At 36.3% G+C, this 19,689-nt stretch overlaps 1 protein-coding gene across 1 annotated transcript in view; it reads left to right on the top strand.

Moving 5' to 3' along the window:
* Window positions 1-17,074, top strand: part of LOC124597374 (tubby-related protein 4) — a 500,962-nt gene extending 483,888 nt beyond the window's left edge. Inside the window, exons 13-14 of the mRNA XM_047135935.1 lie at window positions 2,627-2,792; window positions 16,396-17,074. Of these exons, the coding sequence (XP_046991891.1) occupies window positions 2,627-2,743 (117 nt within the window). The 3' untranslated portion in view covers window positions 2,744-2,792; window positions 16,396-17,074. The remainder of the gene's footprint in view (window positions 1-2,626; window positions 2,793-16,395) is intronic.
* Window positions 17,075-19,689: the final 2,615 nt, after the last annotated feature.

Genomic DNA, 19,689 nt, shown 5'->3' with positions numbered 1-19,689 from the left:
AATGCACTCACCACGTAGCAAAACTGCTGGCAAAAATTTTCAACCTCTCTGCAGAAATTGATCTCTTTCAAGATACTCTCAAAACAGCAAAAAGTTTCACCACAACTAAAAAAAAAAAAAAAAAGGTTCTTCTTAAAAATTCTAAAAAACTCTTATGACAGGCTTTTAAGTTTCATAAAAAATAGCCTCCTCTTATGGCACAACACCATGATTGTAGAAAGTCTGAATCCACACAGACATTGTTTTTTGAGTACTTAGACTATGCTTTAAAATCCAATTATGAACATAAATTAGTTGCAGGTATTTTTCCAGACCTGTCAAAACCCTTTGACATCCTGGATCATAACATTCTGCTCGATAAATTTTAAAGACAAGAAGTAAGAGGTGTAATAATAATAATAGCTTTATTCAACATCGAATGGTATACTGCACATGTACAAAGAAACAGTAATGATTAAAGTTATTTGTACAATACACAAGACACATTCTTCTGAATATGTCATTAATTTACAACAAAATTACAATAACATGTTTACTGATTTCTATTCACATAATTTCATAAAGCATTTGTTGTTCTTCATATAAGTATGGTACTCTTCTAATGAGTAGAAAGGCTGTTTTACTAAAAATTTCTTAAGTTGATGTTTCAGTTTAATTGTAGGAAGAGCCATGACTGCACTGGGCAGTGCATTAGCTAATTTTATACCTGCATACTGAGGCCCCCTTTCGTAAAGTGCTGTTCTGTGGCTGCCAATGTAAAATCTTTCTTTATTTCTAGTATTGTACTGGTGGAAATCTGAATAAGTGTTTGGGTGCAGTCTTTTCACAAGCAATATGGCTTTTAGAATGTATGTGTTTATAACAGTTAACACCTCTGTTTTTGGAAACAAGTTGCGACAAGATTCCCTATATTTTGCTCCACAGATTATTCTCACACCCCTTTTTTGAAGAATGAGTAGCTTATCTAGATTAGCTTTGGTTGTTGTCCCCCAAATTTCAATACCGTAGTTCAAGTGAGAGGAGAAAAGAGCATGGTATGCAGTCTTTAGGACTACGGTATCTCTACAGAACTTGCTAATAGTACTGATTGCAAATACATTTTTTGACAACTTAGTTGCTAGGGAGTCAATATGTGTGTCCCATTTCAGGTTGCTTTGGATTGTTATGCCAAGGAATTTTACACTAGACTCTTTCTTTACCAATTCATTGCCCATGTATAATTTAATTTCATTATTCAAACTACTTTTGTTAAACTCCATCAAACATGTTTTACTGGTGCTTACATTTAAGTGGCTTTCATTAAAAAACTGAACAATTTCTTTTGTCACATTATTGCCTCTAGTTCATTACATGATTCCTTTTTACGTACAATGGACGTGTCATCGGCATACAGAACAATTTTGGAATTTATAGTACAGTATTTAATATCATTTACATAGATCAAGAACAGAAGGGGGCCCAACACCGAGCCCTGGGGCACACCATATTTTATGCACGAGATCTCTGATTTGTAGACACCACTTTCCGTTTTAAGTAGAACAAACTGTTTTCTATTGCTCATATAACACTTTATTACGTCATAAGCAGCGTCTCTAATGCTTAATCCATAGCTGGTTGTGTTTGCACATAAAAAACTGGAGGTAGAAGGTTTTCTGGGGACTCTCAACTCACAGCATAAAGGCTTTTTAGAATGCATAAAAGTGCTATGAATAATTTGTGGCCTTAAAAAGATGGAGTCTATAAATCTCATTTTTTCTGGGCTTGATGTTTTGAAGGTCCTAAGTTTATACATTTATGGAACTGTCTTGTTCTCTAGAGGCTACCTCTTGAAAACAAGTAACTAACTACATAACAAAATATATATCACTGTTGTACCAGAGGAACATCAAATATACATAAAAAATGTCATAGAACAACAGCCTGTCAGAGGAGCATAATTAACTATGGTGTAATACTACATAATAATATACCAGAAGAAATATAATTGCAACATATCCAATATTTAAAATTAAACAACAGGTATTTCTATTAAAGCAATATTTCTGTTCTGTAAAAGAATTTCTGAATATGTAACAAAGAAGTTGCTTAAAAATTAAATTGTAGGAATAGGTACCTAATTTTATAATTTGTTTACTATATGTTGATACTATGTATTATTGCAAGTTTTCTTTAACCTGCTCAGCATCACTTGTACAATTTGTGCTGTATAGAACTGGACAAATAAAAAGATCAGAATCAAAGTCAAAATTTAATGTGATTTTTCTGTGTGTGTTTATGCCTGTATTTGCTATCAGATAAATAGATTTCGTAATACGTGTTTGATTTGAGTCTTATTTTCAAGTTCTTCCTACACGAATAGGAAATTACTAAAAAATACCCCCTTTACACTGAACAAAATGAGGCAAACTCCTTTTTAGCATTTGCAATAACTCACTGTCATTTGACATATTTCTTGACAGGCCGAATATGTAATACTGTCACCTCTATTCAGTAGTAGAGTTAGAGAAATGTCAGATTTAGAAGACATGAACAAGACTTTATCTCTTTTCCAGTTTTGATTATTTCTGTGAGAATATAAGTGAAATAGAAAATTTGTGAATTGATAACTAATTATCTTTTTGTCTAGGTGATGCAATTTGGCCGCATTGATGGAAATGCTTACACTCTAGATTTCCAGCATCCTTTCTCAGCACTGCAGGCATTTGCTGTAGCACTTGCTAATGTTACACAGAGGCTTAAATGAATGAGGGATCATATCAACATAATTCATCAGTGGATTATTATATGCAGAGGTAACTATGTGCAAGATATTTTTCACCTATATGAGTGATATATGTATTGAGTCTGCTCTGTCTCATTTGTTTTTTATGTTAAATTGTGTGTGTTTCATTACTTTGCTTGTAAAAGCTTGCAAGGCACCAGAGTTGCATACTGAAACGGTTGATTAGGTTTCACACAATTCTTATACTAGATTTTTTTTGTCTTCTGAGAATTGCTTTCTAAATTTTATAGTAATATTGTAGCTATCCCCTTACACATATTCTACCTTTGTTTAGTTTCAATTCATGTAAAATATTGATTGGTTATTTATGCTGTAGATACTATTTTAGCAAAATTGATGTTTTGATAACTTCATCCATTGTGCATTTCTGTATATTCATGAGCGAATTAAATTGGAGATACCTGCTTTGTTGGGAAAAGAGCACTCCTGACACAATGAGGAAAAGAACACCCAATACATCACCTTGTTTGGACCATGGTCAGATTTGGTGCTGGCCACTGGGATGACAGTCGAGCTCGGATGGGCACATTTAATTGTGGGCAGATCATCTGTAGCAGAAATGTGGAACACCCCATCTCCAGTGGCATATAGGCACTTGGCTCTCCATGTGCCACTTCCTCAAGGACATTAGTGAATACCTAAATTCAGAGAAAAGTGCTGCTGCATCCAGAGTCAACTGCTGTGGGCAATACCATCTTGCAGAAAGGGGACTCTTATCAAATATAATGGGATGTTGCAGCAGATAATGTAGTAAATAAATTTACAATTCGAAGCTGTAATATATCAACTGGTGAGCAGCACTACTGTTCAGAATCACCTCCTTGCTTTAGGATACAGTAGCCACCACAACACAACTGAATCTCTGTTGATGGCAACTCAGAGGAACAGGGACTATCTTAGGACAGTGACACAACCATTGAATGCTCAAAGTGTGAAAAAAAAGGTTCACTAAACTGATTATCTGCTGTAATTGACAATATGACTGGAATACATTCTTTAGAATTTGAAAGTAGCAGGGGAAAATGCAGGAAGTGAAAAGGCTATTTACAACTTATACAGAAACTAGACTGCATATATAAGAGTCAAAGAACATGAAAGAGAAGAAGTGGGTGAGAAGGAGTGAGCCAGGATGCAGTCTATCTCCAATATTATTCAGTCTGTACATTGAGTGAGCAGTAAAGGATACCAAGGAGACATTTGGGAAGGGAATTAAAGTACAGGGAGAAGCAGTAAGAAAGGTTGAGGCTGTCAGTGACTTTCTGATTGTGGCAGAGATGACAAGACTTTGAAGATCAGTTGAATGGAATTGATAGTGTTTTGAAAAGAGGTTAAAAGATGAACATCAAAAAAAGTAAAACAACAGCAGTGGAATTTAGTTGAATTAATTCAGGTGCTATTGAGGGGATTAGGAAATGAGACACGAGATAAGTTTTGCTATTGGGGGCAGTGAAATTACTGATAATGGTCAAAGTAGAGAGGACATGAGATGCAGAGAGCCAGGAGCAACGAACGTGTTCCTGAAAAGATTTAAGTGGTGGGAAGTCTTTTCTGGAGATATTTGATGAAAGTGAAATATGGACAATAAAACAAGAAGAGAACAGAAGCTTTTGAAATGTGGAGTTACAGAAGAATGCTAGACTGCTGAAGATTAGATGGCAGACTGAATAACTAATGATGAGATACTGAACAGAATTGGAGAGAGCAAAACTTTGACACAATTTGATCAAAAGGAGGAGAAGGTTGATATGATGTGACATATCCTGAGGCATTATGGAATTGTCAATTTGAAAATTAAACAGTGGAAAGTCCAGATTAGAACATCAACTATATTATGTAAAGGACAGACAGCTTACTCACCATGAAGATGACACATTGAGTTGGAGACAGGCACAATGGCCAAAAACTCAGTATGTAGCAGTCTTTTTGTTTTGCCTGTCTACAACTCAGTGTATCATCTTTATGGTGAGTAGCAATATATCCTTTTCATAATATTGTCAGTTTGGTAATGGAAGGAAGTATATTGGGGGGGGGGGGGGGGGGTGTCTAGATCAAATTGTAGGAGGAGACAAACCAAGGCTTAAATACTTAAAGTAGGAGCAAATAGATGTAGACTGCAGTACTGCAGTATTTGTGAAGAAATGAAGTGACTTACACAAAGTAGGCAAGCATGGAGAGCTCCATCAAATATGTCTTCAGACTGAAGACCACAAAAACAACGTACTATTATGCTGGTGTAGATCACAGTTTAAGTTTGAATTGTTTATTCATCCATCTTTAAATATTTGTATGCAATTTGTGTCATTATGAGTTACGTACAAAAGGATTTATAAATTATGGCTGTCATGTTAGGAAACATAATTTACATACACTATGGTAACACACATAATAAGAGAATCTACATAATAAAATGACATAAAGATTTCTCCACATGGTTAATAGTTAAATATGGAACTAAACATTGTTACATTACTTACTAACTTACACATGACAAAGGAGTAGAGGTCATCCACAAAAAATTTCCCAGTGTTATTAATAGTAAAATATGAGCTGAAAGTTAATTACTTTCTTGCATATTCATTATGTACAAAAGACAAGAAATCAGAGGGGACAAAAAAGCATAGAAAGAAGGTACAAGCAGACAGTATTACAAGTTATTTAGTAAATTCAGGTCAACTTTTGAACAGTTTTCAATTTCTTAAAAGTGTAAAAATCTCTCTCATACAGTTATGTTTTGGGCCTTATTTATAAAGACATTAAGAGAGGTAGCATGTGGTTGCACAGGTAATGCATTGAAAATCTTTATTCCTACATATTCGTAACTGCCTGTTTCTGTAAGTCAAGTTGTAGGTATGTCTATCTTTAATGTTTGACTAGTATTATGATGATGAGTGAACTGCCAAAGGTTGTAACTGTTGAAGTTTTCCTTTATGTACATCTACATCTATGTGATTACTGTGCTATTCACAAAAAATTGCCTGGCAGAGGGTTCAGTGAACCACCTTCAAGCTGTTTCTCTACCGTTCCATGCTTGAATGGTGTGTGGCAAAAACAAGCATTTAAATTTTTCTGTACAAGCCCTGATTTCTCTTCTTTTATTGCGATGATCATTTCTCCCTATGTAGGTGGGTGCCAACATAATGTTTTCACAATTGGAGGAGAAAACTGGTGATTGAAATTTCATGAGGAGATACCGTCGCAGTGAAAAATGCCTTTGTTTAAATGATTGCCACTTCAATTCACGTATCATGTCTGTGACACTATCTCTCCTATTTCAAGATAGAAGAAAATGAGCCACACTTCTTTGAACTTTTTCGATGTCATTTGTCAGTCTCAGCTGATGTGGTCCCACACAACACAGCAGTACTCTAGAATAGGATGGACAAGTGTGGTGTAAGCAGTCTCTTTAGTAGACCTGTTGCACCTTCTAAGTGTTCTGCCAATGAATCGCAGTCTTTAGTTTGCTCTACCCACAACATTATCTATTTGATTGTTCCAATTTAGGTTATTTGTAATAGAAATCCCTAAATATTTAGTTGAATTTACAGCCTTCAGATTTGTGTGTTTTACCGCATAATCGAAATTTAGCTGATTTCTTTTAGTACTCATGTGAATAACTTCACACTTTTCCTTATTAAGGGTCAATTGCCACTTTTTGTACCATACAGATATCTTATCTAAATCATTTTTCAAGTTGTTTTGATCATCCAATGACTTTACAAGACAGTAAATGACAGCATCATCTGCAAACAATGTAAGACGGCTACTCAGATTGTCTCCTATGTCGTTAATATAGATCAGGAACAATAGAGGGCCTATAACACTTCCTTGGGGAATGCCAGATATTACTTCTGTTTTACTTGATGACTTTCCATCTGTTACTATGAACTGTGACCTTTCTGACAGGAAATCATGAATCCAGCTGCACAACTGAGCCGATACTCCGTAGGCACGCAGTTTGGTTAGAAGACGCTTGTGAGGAACGGTGTCGAGAGCCTTCTGGAAATCTAAAAATATGGAATCAATCTGACATCCCCTGTTGATAGCACGTATTACTTCATGAGTATAAAGAGCTAGTTGTGTTTCACAAGAAGGATATTTTCTGAAACTGTGCTGACTATGTGTCAATAAATCGTTTTCTTTGAGGTACTTCATAATGTTCGAATACACTGTATGTTCCTAAACCCTACTGCAAATCGACGTTAGTGATATAAGCCTGTAATTCAGCGGATTACTTTTACTTCCCTTTTTGGGTATTGGTGTGACTTGAGCAATATTCCAGTCTTTAGGTACGGAACTTTCTGTGAGCGAGCAGCTGTATATAATTGCTAAATATGGAACTATTGTATCAGCATACGCTGAAAAGAACCTGACTGGTATCCAGTCTTGTCCAGAGGCCTTGCCTTTATTAAGTGATTTAAGCTGCTTTACTACAACGAGGATATCTACCTCTATGTTTCTCATCTTGGCAGTTGTTCTTGATTGGAATTCAGGAATATTTACTTTGTCTCAGTCTGCTTTAGTGGCACTGTCATCAATGACCTCACCGTTATTATCACGCAGTGAAAGTATTGATTGCATCATGCCATAGGTGTGCTCTATGTATGACCATAATCTCTTTGGGTCTTCTGCCAGATTCTGAGACAGTGTTGCATTGTGGAAATTATTAAAAGCAGCTCGCATTGAAGTATGCGCTATATTTTGAACTGCTGCAAAACTTTGCCAATCTTGGGGATTATGCATTATTTTAAGTTTAGCATGCTATTTTCGTTGCTTCTGCAACAGTGATCTGACCCGTTTTGTGTACCATGGGGGATTAGTACCATCACTTATTAATTTATATATCTCTCAATTGCCATCGACACTATCTCTTTGAAATTATTTCATATCTTTTCTACACTTACAGGATCAGATCGGAAGGTGTGGAGACTGTCTCTTAAAAAGGTGTGAAGAGCATTTTTATCAGATTTTTTTTAAATAGAAGTACTATGCGTTTCTTTTTGATGGTTGTAAGTGTTACGGTATTCAGCCTAGCAGCAACTATCTTGTGGTCGCTAATCCCTGTATTCATCATGATACTCCCTAAAGAGTCAAGTATGCAGTTTATTGATTACATGCATGTAGAAAACTTGTTCTGAGTTAAAGCTGTCAAACAATGTTTGAAGAAGAATAAAATGCCACTACCACACGACAGCTAATGTAGAAAATACTTTTCTGACGTATTTGGGCACGATGCGCTCTCCCCACACAAAAGCTTCAAGATGCATCTGCTGCCTAGCTGTCTTATTGAACCTGAATAGAACAAAATGTCACATAAGTTAGCCCTTTTTCCACATGCGACTATTTTGGGTTGAGAAGTGAAGTGAATTATGTTCGAAGTTCCATTAGATTAGTAACTTCAGCAGACAGCAGAACTGAGTTTTAAAAAAATTTAGCAGTAAATGTATTCGAACTCGCGACATCTCATCCATGGTGCACGACACTTGCCATTATGCTACTAGCTGACACATGGCTGCAATAGCTCCAGAGCTGAACAAGAAGTCCTCCAGAACTTCTGTATACCACAGCGCTGCGAGATAATGCAAATGGCCAGGTATAGACTTCTGAGAGAAACAGTTACAGCTTTTCTTTTGCACTGCATGACGTTTTTTACAAACAGATAGAATAGCTCAAGTGGAAAGGAACACTTCATATTTAAATTTCTGCATCCTACACTGTTGGCAGTTCTGTGTAGGTGGCAGTGACGTGATTTTATTTTGGTGATTACAAAATAGAGTCGAATGTATGCACTGGGTAGCCGAAGCAGCTAGTTCATAGTGATTCGGTCAACCAAGTAAATGAATTTACTGAACATGTTGCAATTGACTACAGGGAGCCTGTGTGTCAGAATTCTCATCCAGTGTGGCGCAACGGTGTTACGATAGAAAAATGAGTCACGGAAAATAGGATTTGGTGGTCTGTTTGGACTGATGGTAGGTTCTTATACCTATGGTCTGTGTTCGTTTCCCACTCCTGTCAATAATTTTAGATAGGGAGAGAAAGATTCCATTCTCCTCTGGCTACACCAAGTGAAGAAGATATAATATTCACATTAAAGATTCACATTAAAGATGATATTCCTTCTCTGCCAAGTAGACATCAGGTTGAACCACAATGAAGTCTGGAGTGGCGACATGTAGAAACTCTATCACCAGTAACCTTTCTTATACTAGTTATTTTTTTCTAGTGATGAAACAAATGCTATGTAGGGTCACAGGACACTTATTCCATCTTTTATCTGAGCTTCTGTATGTCGATAAAATTGGTTCTGAACTGAGAATGCAACTCAGATCACCCTAACGCGGAATTTGATCCCTTCATGACAATACAGCTCGGCTACAATTTTTTTTTTGGTCCAAAATTGCAGATTTCTCAACATCTCCATATATTACGCATGAATGGTTTCGAATCCTGGCCCGGTACTAAAGATTTCATTATGTATTATCAAGCTCTAGCATGAGAACACCTATTTGCTGGTGGATAATAATTTAGATTTTTAATGTTTTTTCATTCGTTGTCAAACTAACGATATCTGACGTTTTTTACTCCCAGTGGGACACAGAACTATTTGCGAGATCACTGTAAGTTCAAGATGTTATTCCGAGCTGCTGGTAGAGAAAAATTCGGTAGCTGACACCTCTTAGTGTGTAGTCAACAACGATACGTGTGGGGCTCTATTCCCAGTGAGCACTGAACTCTTTGTCATATTATTTCTAGTTCAAACATGCTCACATGTCGCTGCTGGTGCAACAAACCCATATTTAACATTCGTTTTCTCTAGAATATAACAGCGATAGGTGCCGGGTTGGACTCCTCGGAAGGATAAAATTAATGTTTCGTCTTGTCATTTCAGTTAAAACATCTAGCTACTGCCGAGAAAATCCGATATATCACAGTTGGTTGTGCTTCGATATCAATCCGATTAGGTTCTGGGTTCGAATCTCTCTCCAACACAAAGCTTTGCCTCACAGCCCTTCAAGTAAGTTACTTGTGAAGAAGCAATATTTAACATCTCTCGTAGTTCATTAACAGGGACAATAGATGCTGGGTAGGAATTCGCGTCCCTTAAAAATGTTTGCGTAATGTAATTTAAAGTTGATATTTGCTAACTGATACTGTCTAAAATCGAGGTATATCACTCTCTGTATGCCTAACCAGGAATGACTGTTAGTTTGCGTCAGTCACGAAATCTTTGCTTAGTCTGCCTGACCTCGGTTTTAATCCATATGCAAAACGAGACGCTTCGTCGTAACATTTGAAGTTCATACATATTTTCAACTAGCTGCTCGTGGATAACTTAAATTTTTAATGTCATTTTGTGTTAAATAATAAGTACTGTATGTTACTTTGAAGAGGAAATCAGGAATATGACGAACTTACTAAGTGCATTACCTATCTGACGTAATAATGAGAGTGGTAACATTTGAGGTATGCCATTTATTGTAATAAATGTGAGCTTACAAGCCTTAAGGACAGTCTTATCTGTGATAAAGTGTTCCCTGATATTTGTAGCATCGTGGTATTACTTTACATCTTGAGTTACTGCGATACAGAGCAGTGTTTTCTAGTGTTGATTTGTTGGAACCATTTTCAATAGTCAAACGACTGTACCAAGGAGCGATTATAGTACCTGCTAGACAGCTACGTTATGCCGGTTGAATGCGAATCAGGTGAAATGCAATTCAGGTTGTTCGGATACTTTTGAGTATGACTGTACATACTCATGCATTTTTGATCCAGCATCAATAGTTGTGGCACCCATCTTGCAGATAATTTTTTCATTTCTAATTCTTCAGTTAAAATGTGATATACCCTTTCAGATGACATCTGGAAAGCAGGAGCAATTTCACGCACTTTCAATCGGCCATCCTCCATGACCATTTTGTGCACTTTTGCAATGATTTCTTGATAGTGGTACATCTTGGCCAACCACTGTGCAGATCATCACTTAAGCCCTCCCAACCAAATTTAAATTCATTTGTCCACTTGGCAACAGTGTATTTCTGAAATTGGTATGAATGCCCTTTGTTTTCATACCTTTCTCTACGAAGTTCTTAATCACTGCTTGAATCTTGACTTTTTTCCATCTTCCCAAATCACTATGCGGGAACAACAACAACAGAGCCATGTCACTGCCACAGCTCTCTTCCAAGAGCACTGATGTGGCATGTGTTTACAGGCAACAGTCCAATGAATATCTCATGATCAACTCATTGCGCTAGCACTGACCTCTCGTGGTGATTCTGAGAACTTTTCAGACCACCCTAGTACAAAAGGCAGTTGTTTACAAGAGATTGGACTGACATTTTTCTGTAATTCTGTGAAATAAGGCTTACATGCTATGTTACTTTTGGTATTCCAGAGATGCTCCTGATAGCTTTCTCATGACAAATAAAAATTTTCTAGCCCCAGCAGAATTACCCTTGAGCAGACTGCCTCAATTTATATGGCAATGAAAGAAGGCATAATAGAAGTTAATCGGCAGTTTTTCAGAAACAATTGTGCATAATTTTACTTCACTATGTACACAGCTCGTGAAAGCTTTCAAGATGTGTAGTCTATGTGACCCTCCCAAGTTAATTTTGTGCCCAGATATATGCCAAGGAGTTTTGTAGAAGCTGACTTGACATGAACATTGGACAAGCGAAAAGAAATGTTTCCAGTCTTTTCATGGTTAATAACTAACTCATTGGTTTCAAGCCACGTATTGGGTAACTTGGGGTTATCTTTACTTTGATTTGTCAGTTTATTTATGTATTTTACAGACTTGATGAAGGTAGTATCATCTGCATAAAGCACAAATTTGCATGGCATATTTCTGGACAGGTCATTTATAAATATTATAAACAATAGTCACTCAAGCACTGATCGTTGGGGAACACCTCCAGTAACATTCAGAAACTGTGATTTTTTATCATTGTAGCTTACAATTTGTTTCTTGTTATTGAGATAGGTTTTGATTTTCCAGATTAGTACCTTCAGCTTCTCTGTGAAGCTGTTCTTACTTTTATGTAGTACTGTTATGAGGTCATGTGCATGTCATGCCTGAGTGCTGTTTAATTGATCAAGTCCGTTCTGTTGGTGAATACCAAGATGCCTCCTATGTACACCCATGCAGAATAAGCAGACATGTTTGTATACAGGTACTGTGACTGTCTACCATGGACAGTTCCCTGACAGATGAACTCCCTGTGCCAGGGTATTTCCCAGGATTTTTGAAACTTTACATGAATCTGGAATACTACCCAGTGTACAAGTAACATCAGAACATGAGTCTGCCCAGTCAGTTGAGGAAAGAGAAGACATTATTGCAATGCTACATGGAGTCCCATCACCAGTACATGGTGCGTTAGCAGTCAGCTTGGTATTCCACAAATGCGAGTGTGACACACATTACATTCTGAGGGCTTGTACCCATTCCATATGCAGCCCATGCAGCATCTGCATCCAGGTGACTCTGTAAGCAGACAACAATTTTGGAAGGTAGGAGACGATGTATTGGCAGAACTGAAGTGCTGAGCATGGGTTGTGAGTTGTGCTTGGGTAGCTCAGTCGGTAGAGCTCTTGTCCACGAATGGTAAAGGTCCCAAGTTTGAGCCTCAGTCCAGCACACAGTTTTAATCTGCCAGTGAGTTTCAACAATTTTGTGAATGGTTGGCTGCGCACTGAGACATCATGCTTTATTTACAGATGAAGCTACATTTACATGCAGTGGTATCATGAACACCCACAATTCTTGTACATGGGCAATGGAGAATCCACATGACACTAGGGGAAGAAGATTCCAAGTGAGGTTCTCACCAAATGTCTGCTGTGTTATGATTGATGACCTGGTGATAGGACCTGTGTTCCTACCAAATCATGACATCAGAGTAATGATGACAAGGGTACCTGCAACATGATGGATCACCGATTCACTGTACTAGACAACTATCCCATTAGCTAAATAACATACTCCCTGAATTGTGGTTGGCTGTGGTGGACTCATTAACTGGTCTGCCATATCACTCAACCTAACCCCATTAGACATCTTTTTGTGGGGCTGGTTAAAGGAGGGTGTGCGCGCTAAAAAGTTGATTACCCTTCAAGAACTTGCTGTTCGCATCACTAATGCTGTTGCTCACATCGAAGCCTGTTAAGATGATGTTCGATGCACAACACAACACACCCTCCAACACTTTGACAAGTGCATTAAGCTGTGTGGGGGATTTTTTGAACACCTCTTGTAGAATGGATCAGTCACCTGTCCCACCATTGTGCTGTGCATCACAGCATTTCAGTAAGTAATAATCACAGTTGTCTTCATAACCACTCATAGGCGTGTGTAGTCTTCAACTTACTCCAGTTCCTTAATGATCGAAAATTGGACACACATTCTTATGACTTTTTCAGTTTATTTTCACATGTAGAAGATCTCACAAATTACCAGTATGTAACATTCCTCCTGAATCACCCTGTATATAAGTTGAGGAACCCCCATAAAACTGACTGGGTCTGCAGTAACGTGTAATTGAATTAAAACGTGGTGGTAAATACAATTTTATCTCTTCCTCTCTTAACCAGTACTCATTAATACATAATATTATCCTTTTGTTCCCATTCAGTATAATTCCCAGCTCGTCAGCTTTGTATTTCAGAGATCTAATATTTATATGCTCAAATAAAATTGATTTTTTATTGCAAGAAGGAACATGGGTGCTGTCCTGGGGCAAACTGAAAGCACACACAGTGATTGCCTTGCACTGGTCATTATGTTTGTTGCAATGAAGGGGTTACATTTTGGTAGCGATTGGATTTTCTTGAGGCAGGCCATGAAAATCCGTCATTTCTCCATGGCATTTTTTTGGCCCTGTTTGAGACTTGGATGGGAGACTTTCTCATTTCATTCCCTACATAATTTATCTGCTATAAGTGATTTAATACACTTGATAACACTTCACTATGGAAGGGAGAAGACGATTCAGTACTTACTGGTGTTGCTTTCTTCTTACCTGCTAATGGAAGTAACATTTTCCCTGCTTGTTTCTCATGGTTCTAGTTTATTCTATATGCTGTATGATTCATGTGGGCAGACTGACTGGAAGCACTTGACAACACTGTGGAATAGGATTGAGGTGATGATTCATTCTGCCAATGATGCTGATGTTTTTCACTATAGTGCTGATGCACTGATGTTTTTTCACCTATTGATATTCCTGTTGCTTCAGCTGCAGTTTGCCACTTTTACATCTGATGACATGGAGTTATATATTTTATGGTACTTGCGGTTACCAGTGAACTTCTGAGGATACTCAGTAGATTAACGTGTAAAGCTTACTTTTTCCTTTACGAGAGAAGGAAAGTTGCTACTCACCATATAGCGGAGATGCTGAGCTGTGATAGGCACAATAAAAAGATTCACACAATCATAGCTTTCGGCCATTAAGGCCTTTGTCAGCAGTAGACACACACACACACGCACACACACACTCATGCAAGCACAACTTGCATACATATCTACAGTCTCAGAGAGCTGAAACTACACTGCGAGCAGCAGCACCAGTGCATGATGAGAGTGGCGACTGGGTGGGGTAAGGAGGAGTATGTATGTGTGTCTACTGCTGACAAAGGCCTTAATGTCCGAAAGCTATGATTGTGTAAATCTTTTTATTGTGCCTATCGCGGCTCAGCATCTCCACTATATGGTGAGTAGCAACTTTCCTTCTCTCGTATTGTTACATTCCATCCTGGATTTTCCATGTTTGATTACTTTTTGCCTTTGTTTTACATGTAAAATCCACATCTAGTAAAATCATTCCATTCTGGAAAACTTTTTACATGGTGTACTCAAACATGATTACTGTAAGAGACCTCCTGCATCAAGTAGCTATTCATTTAGAATATTTTGTGATTTTTCACTTGGGATGTCATACCTCTGTGGTCTTGTGGACAAAATTAATTTTGTGTCATCATTTTTGCTATGGTTTCATTTAGTGAACTCTTAAAGCTATTTTTTTACCATTAATATCATTTGTTTTGGCTAAGATAACAACCTGATCATTTTTCCTCAGTTGCATGTTTTGCTTTGTGTGTTGTGTGTGACATATTTGAAAAAGACATTCAGCTTTATAAACGATGTAAACTTATAGCTGAATGCTGAAATTTTGTTCAGTATTTTGACTCCGTTTCTGACACGATTGTCAGACAATAATACTACCTGCAATTTATTCGCAGGATTGTTTATATCGAATACTGATTCTCTATTTGTCTCTATCCTTTAGCAGTTTGCACTGTCTTTTACCACGTTCAGTAATTGCAGCATGGGAATCTTCTAAATTGTTAGTGTTACCCGAAGTTATTGGTAGTGCAAATTATTTTCTCCGATTCATTCTGTTCTAGATATAAATTTCTTTCATTGCACTACTGTCCATTTGCCATTTTCAGTGTCCATCTCATGCTACTTGACAAAATTTTTAGATATATAATGTTCATATTTTCCTCTCTGGTGGAGAAACTTACCATATTTATTTTTTAAACCTAATATCTCATCAACCTACTCTGTCATAATTTTAGTCTTATTATCTGTGTTGTGAAATTTAATGTCTTAATCTTCATCTCCACACGTAGATCAGAGTCAGTTTTCTGTTTCAGATTTATATTTGCACTGTTGTAATGGCACACGGTCTTATGTTTTAAACACGTAAAACCTTTAACAGATCACCTCTTGCAATAGCGTTCATTTGAAATTTCCACTTTTTCCGTTATGCAAGAGTTTTTGTGAGACAATGTTGGTGCAGATGACGTTAATGCTCCAGATGGTATCTTATTGATGGGATCATAAATTTTTGTCTTACTCTTTTCACTTATTTTTGTGATAATATCACACAGGATGCATTTTTCTTGATTATAAATGTCCGATTTTGCAGATGATGTACAGTTTTTTTCTTTGTTACACATTATATTTGTGGAACACTGGACAACACAGCTAATATATGGCACCATCTGAAATGAGTCATTGTTGTCACAAGCAAAATCGCTTTTAATTTATGTACACTTAGAATGGTAAGCACCTATAATTTTGGAACAGATTACATGATTCTCTGGTTTTGACACCATAAATAATTCTGACAGCTTTTTCCTGCTTATCGATTATCTTGTAAAGGGTAAAACAATAGCTAGTGAATAAGCACTAACTTGATGAAAAATACATGACAAGATCTGGATGTTAGTGTAGCAGTGGTTTGAAACAATCACTGAGTACTGATATTGGCTTTTATTTTAAGGAAGATCTTGATGTGCAACCATTTTAAGTGTTTAACCTCTCCTTTGATTTAATACATTTTTAATTATTCCTCATCCTGGAAAGTTCTCATTTATGATGTGTGTGTGTGTGTGTGGGGGGGGGGGATGAATGACTAGAAACACATACAATAAATTTTGTACATTCAGTATCAACTGATATCACCATACTCGATATAATCCATAACATGATCTCAAATTTTTAAGACAACTGTAACAACAGCAACATAATACCACTGTAATTTTGTTTCCAATTAAAAATAATCATAAAAGTAATGCAGTTATTTTGCTTGTTGCAGGCTGTATCAGCACAACGGTAGCAGTGTATGATGTGGGGCTGAATGTCCACCCAGTTTTTTAAGAAAAAAACTGCCAGTGTTTGTTTTCAGATATTTAATCAGAGATAATATTTTAAATATGGTGCCAGCTTTTTATTCAGAAGACAGTAACTTTTAACTGCACTTATTTATTGATTATGCCTTAAAGGCATCTTATTCATTTCTGAAATGTCACATGAGAATCTGGGCCTATGTAATAAGTATAATTTGAAACTAAACACACTTGCTGTATCGTCCAAATAAATTCATACATGCTAGGGAAGCTAGAAAGGCCACTGCTATAATACCGGTGTGTTATCATTCAGAAACTAGTTGTAATTTAATGATGAAATTTTATATGGAAGTGCTACTAAACTTTTATTTTTTATTGGTTATACAAATTGTGCAATGGTATCAATTGTAAATGAGTGTCTTTGACTCCTAACGAATGTTATAGTGTTATCTAGTCAATTTTACATTGAAGCTGTTGGTCCATGAAACTATAACTGAATGTGTATCATTAAATATGTAGATCTGGTTCGTAGTGAGTGATATAATATTGTGTAAGAAAGAATTGCTTTATAGATATCACTGGTGTTACAGAATGATTATCTTTGTTATGTCTTATTATGATGTGCAGTAAATCTACTCTGAACGAAAAGTTTCATTTCCTCACCTTAGAAGTAAATATTTCTTTGTAAAAGTCCATCTAACATTTTCCCTATCGTATTATGTCACATAAGTAGTGTGGGTTTTATAAAAGGGTTCACATGCTACAAATGTATTTATCACAGGTCTCAATTGTTGTGTTAGGTTTGTATTGGATCTGGTTTTTCCACTATCTGCCTAGAATATATACTTACGACTCAGATCCAGTAAATAACTTTTTTAAAAAAAAAAGCTGTGGAGGAACTCAGAAAGTATTCTTTAAACAATGATAAACAAGAAGTTCTGTCCAGGCACCTACTTCAGTTCACTTTCTTGCACAGCGATAAAAAGTAAAACAATCCTGTAATTGTAATTTTATTATTTTTATAAATGAATGAGTTAAAAACACAATATGGATATACAACAATCACATACCACAACCTAAAATTTCTCTCTCCTTTACAAGTGTGTCAAATGGATGTTTACATAACTCATTCCACATGATATATCTGGAACTGATAAAGTTACAATGTCACCACTTTTCCTGTCTCCTTGTTCTTATCTTGTTGCTTAACATGGTTTAAACATTCCATCTGTAATGGTGGTGTATTCTCCTTCAGTAAAGCTTTGGATGGACTATCTGTTGAAAGTGTAAGATTTAGATATTACAGAAACACAAAGGAAATTATTAACAACTAATAGAAGAAAGAAAGATAATGCAATATCATCACAAGACCAAAGAATAAATGTAGCATAAGTATTGTTTTAGTAAAGCTTTTGATTGTTAAAAATTGACATCATATTTGTCTAAATAGTAAGGGTCATATTTTTACTAAATAGTAATGTTTAATGCTTTCAACCATTTTTATTCAGAAGAATATAGAAGACGAGAATGTAAGACTGGCTGGAAAAGGCTTGTAATAACTGTATATGTCAGGAAGAAATGTACAGTTGCCAGATACAAGTATCTGAAAATAGCTGTGAAAGGAAGGTTAAAATTTTAGCTTTGTGACGTACATAGGAAAGGATTAACAACAGAGAAGACTGCACATCTTCTAAACCATAGAATCAATATATGTGCAGCTTAAAAACTTAAATAATTTTATGTAAATAATAATGAATCATTACAAAATAAAAACAAAAGGTGTTACATATAATCATGGTGTAACTATATAAAAGGAGAAAATTATAAATGTTTAAGCCTGATGTGTATGCAAAAAAGAGCATACGGCAGTCTTGCACTTCTTGACCAAAAAATGAACATAAATTCTTTTTAGGTTATCAATCTCAGTCTAATTTTGAGTTGACTGCAAGGTTTTACAGCAGTTTTATAGAAAGCTGAAAACTATTTGTTGCTATGGAATATGTGTAGGTAGCTAAACTAGTTGATGCATGAGAATATTATTCTTCATAGTACTTCTTTTCACACTCTTAAAATTGATGACTTATGATTTATCATTCATCTTTGCCCTGACAAAAGTGGTTCGTCTGTTAGTTATGAAACTTGTATGTTCATTTAGACTCATTCTGTAACAACGAGAATCACATTGTCATTGTTTTGTGAACAGCAGCCTCTTAATGAACATATCTTCTGTCACAAGTGTTTGATTATCACTATAATTGACACTGTATCAAAATTTTAAAAAAAATCTTAAAATTTGTGCCACCTAATAATTATTACCTTGACTGTATTTAATGTTGGTCTACACAGCAATAAAGTAAGCAAAGGGCAGTGAAACCTGATTGAAGGAAAGCATGAAAAGGGTTAGACACTAAATGTTATCAAAAACCAAATACACATTCTTGATGAAAAAGGAAGAAGCTTAAGAGGAATGAATGAATGAATGAATGAGTTCTCAAAATTGCCACTTGTGATTAAGTGATGCATGAGTATAAGATCATGACAAGAAACAAAAATAAGGATACAGATACACATAACAGCTCAGAAAATTGTATGAACTTTTGAAATTTCATTCTTTTTCTAGTTTATGTACCTCTCTCTCTCTCTCTCTCTCTCTCTCTCTCTGTGTGTGTGTGTGTGTGTGTGTGTGTGTGTGTGTGTGTGTGTGTGTGTGTGTGTGTGTGTGTGTGTGTGTGTTTGGGGGGAGGAGGGGGAGGGAGAGAGAGAGAGAGAGAAGGGGGGGGGGGGGGGGGCTGAAGTGCAGTGAAACATAAAAATGCTAGTGCAGCCTTCCTCATTTTCATTTGTTGTTTCCATTGTGGAAGCTGTGATACACTACACTTTTGTGGAATGAAAATATTCCAGGCCAGTAAAATTTTAATAGTTCACGTCAGCCTTATGCTGTCCACATACTGACTCTTTCTTTAACTGCTTCATACAATTTAAGAAGCTGCCCACTAGAATTTCTTTGCATTTATTTGTATTTGACTGTATCAATGCATTTGCCAGACATTGTTGAGCTCGTCTCCCAATAAACAAATAAATCATAACTTGTACTTTTATACCATCTTAAGTTACTTGTTGCAATGACAAAATACATTTAAACTATTCTTGTCAGGTAAAGAAAATAGTCTTGTGTACAGGAGAAATGTTAATAGGTGTGTATGATGCTGGCCAGAAATATATTTCAAAAAGGTGTTAACACACATGAAAAATCAATCTTTATC

Source organism: Schistocerca americana, chromosome 1 (genome assembly GCF_021461395.2).
Source record: "Schistocerca americana isolate TAMUIC-IGC-003095 chromosome 1, iqSchAmer2.1, whole genome shotgun sequence".
NCBI classification, from domain to species: domain Eukaryota; kingdom Metazoa; phylum Arthropoda; class Insecta; order Orthoptera; family Acrididae; genus Schistocerca; species Schistocerca americana.
The sequence above is the reverse complement of the archived record's forward strand: the minus strand, read 5'-3'. Positions and strand labels throughout refer to the sequence as shown.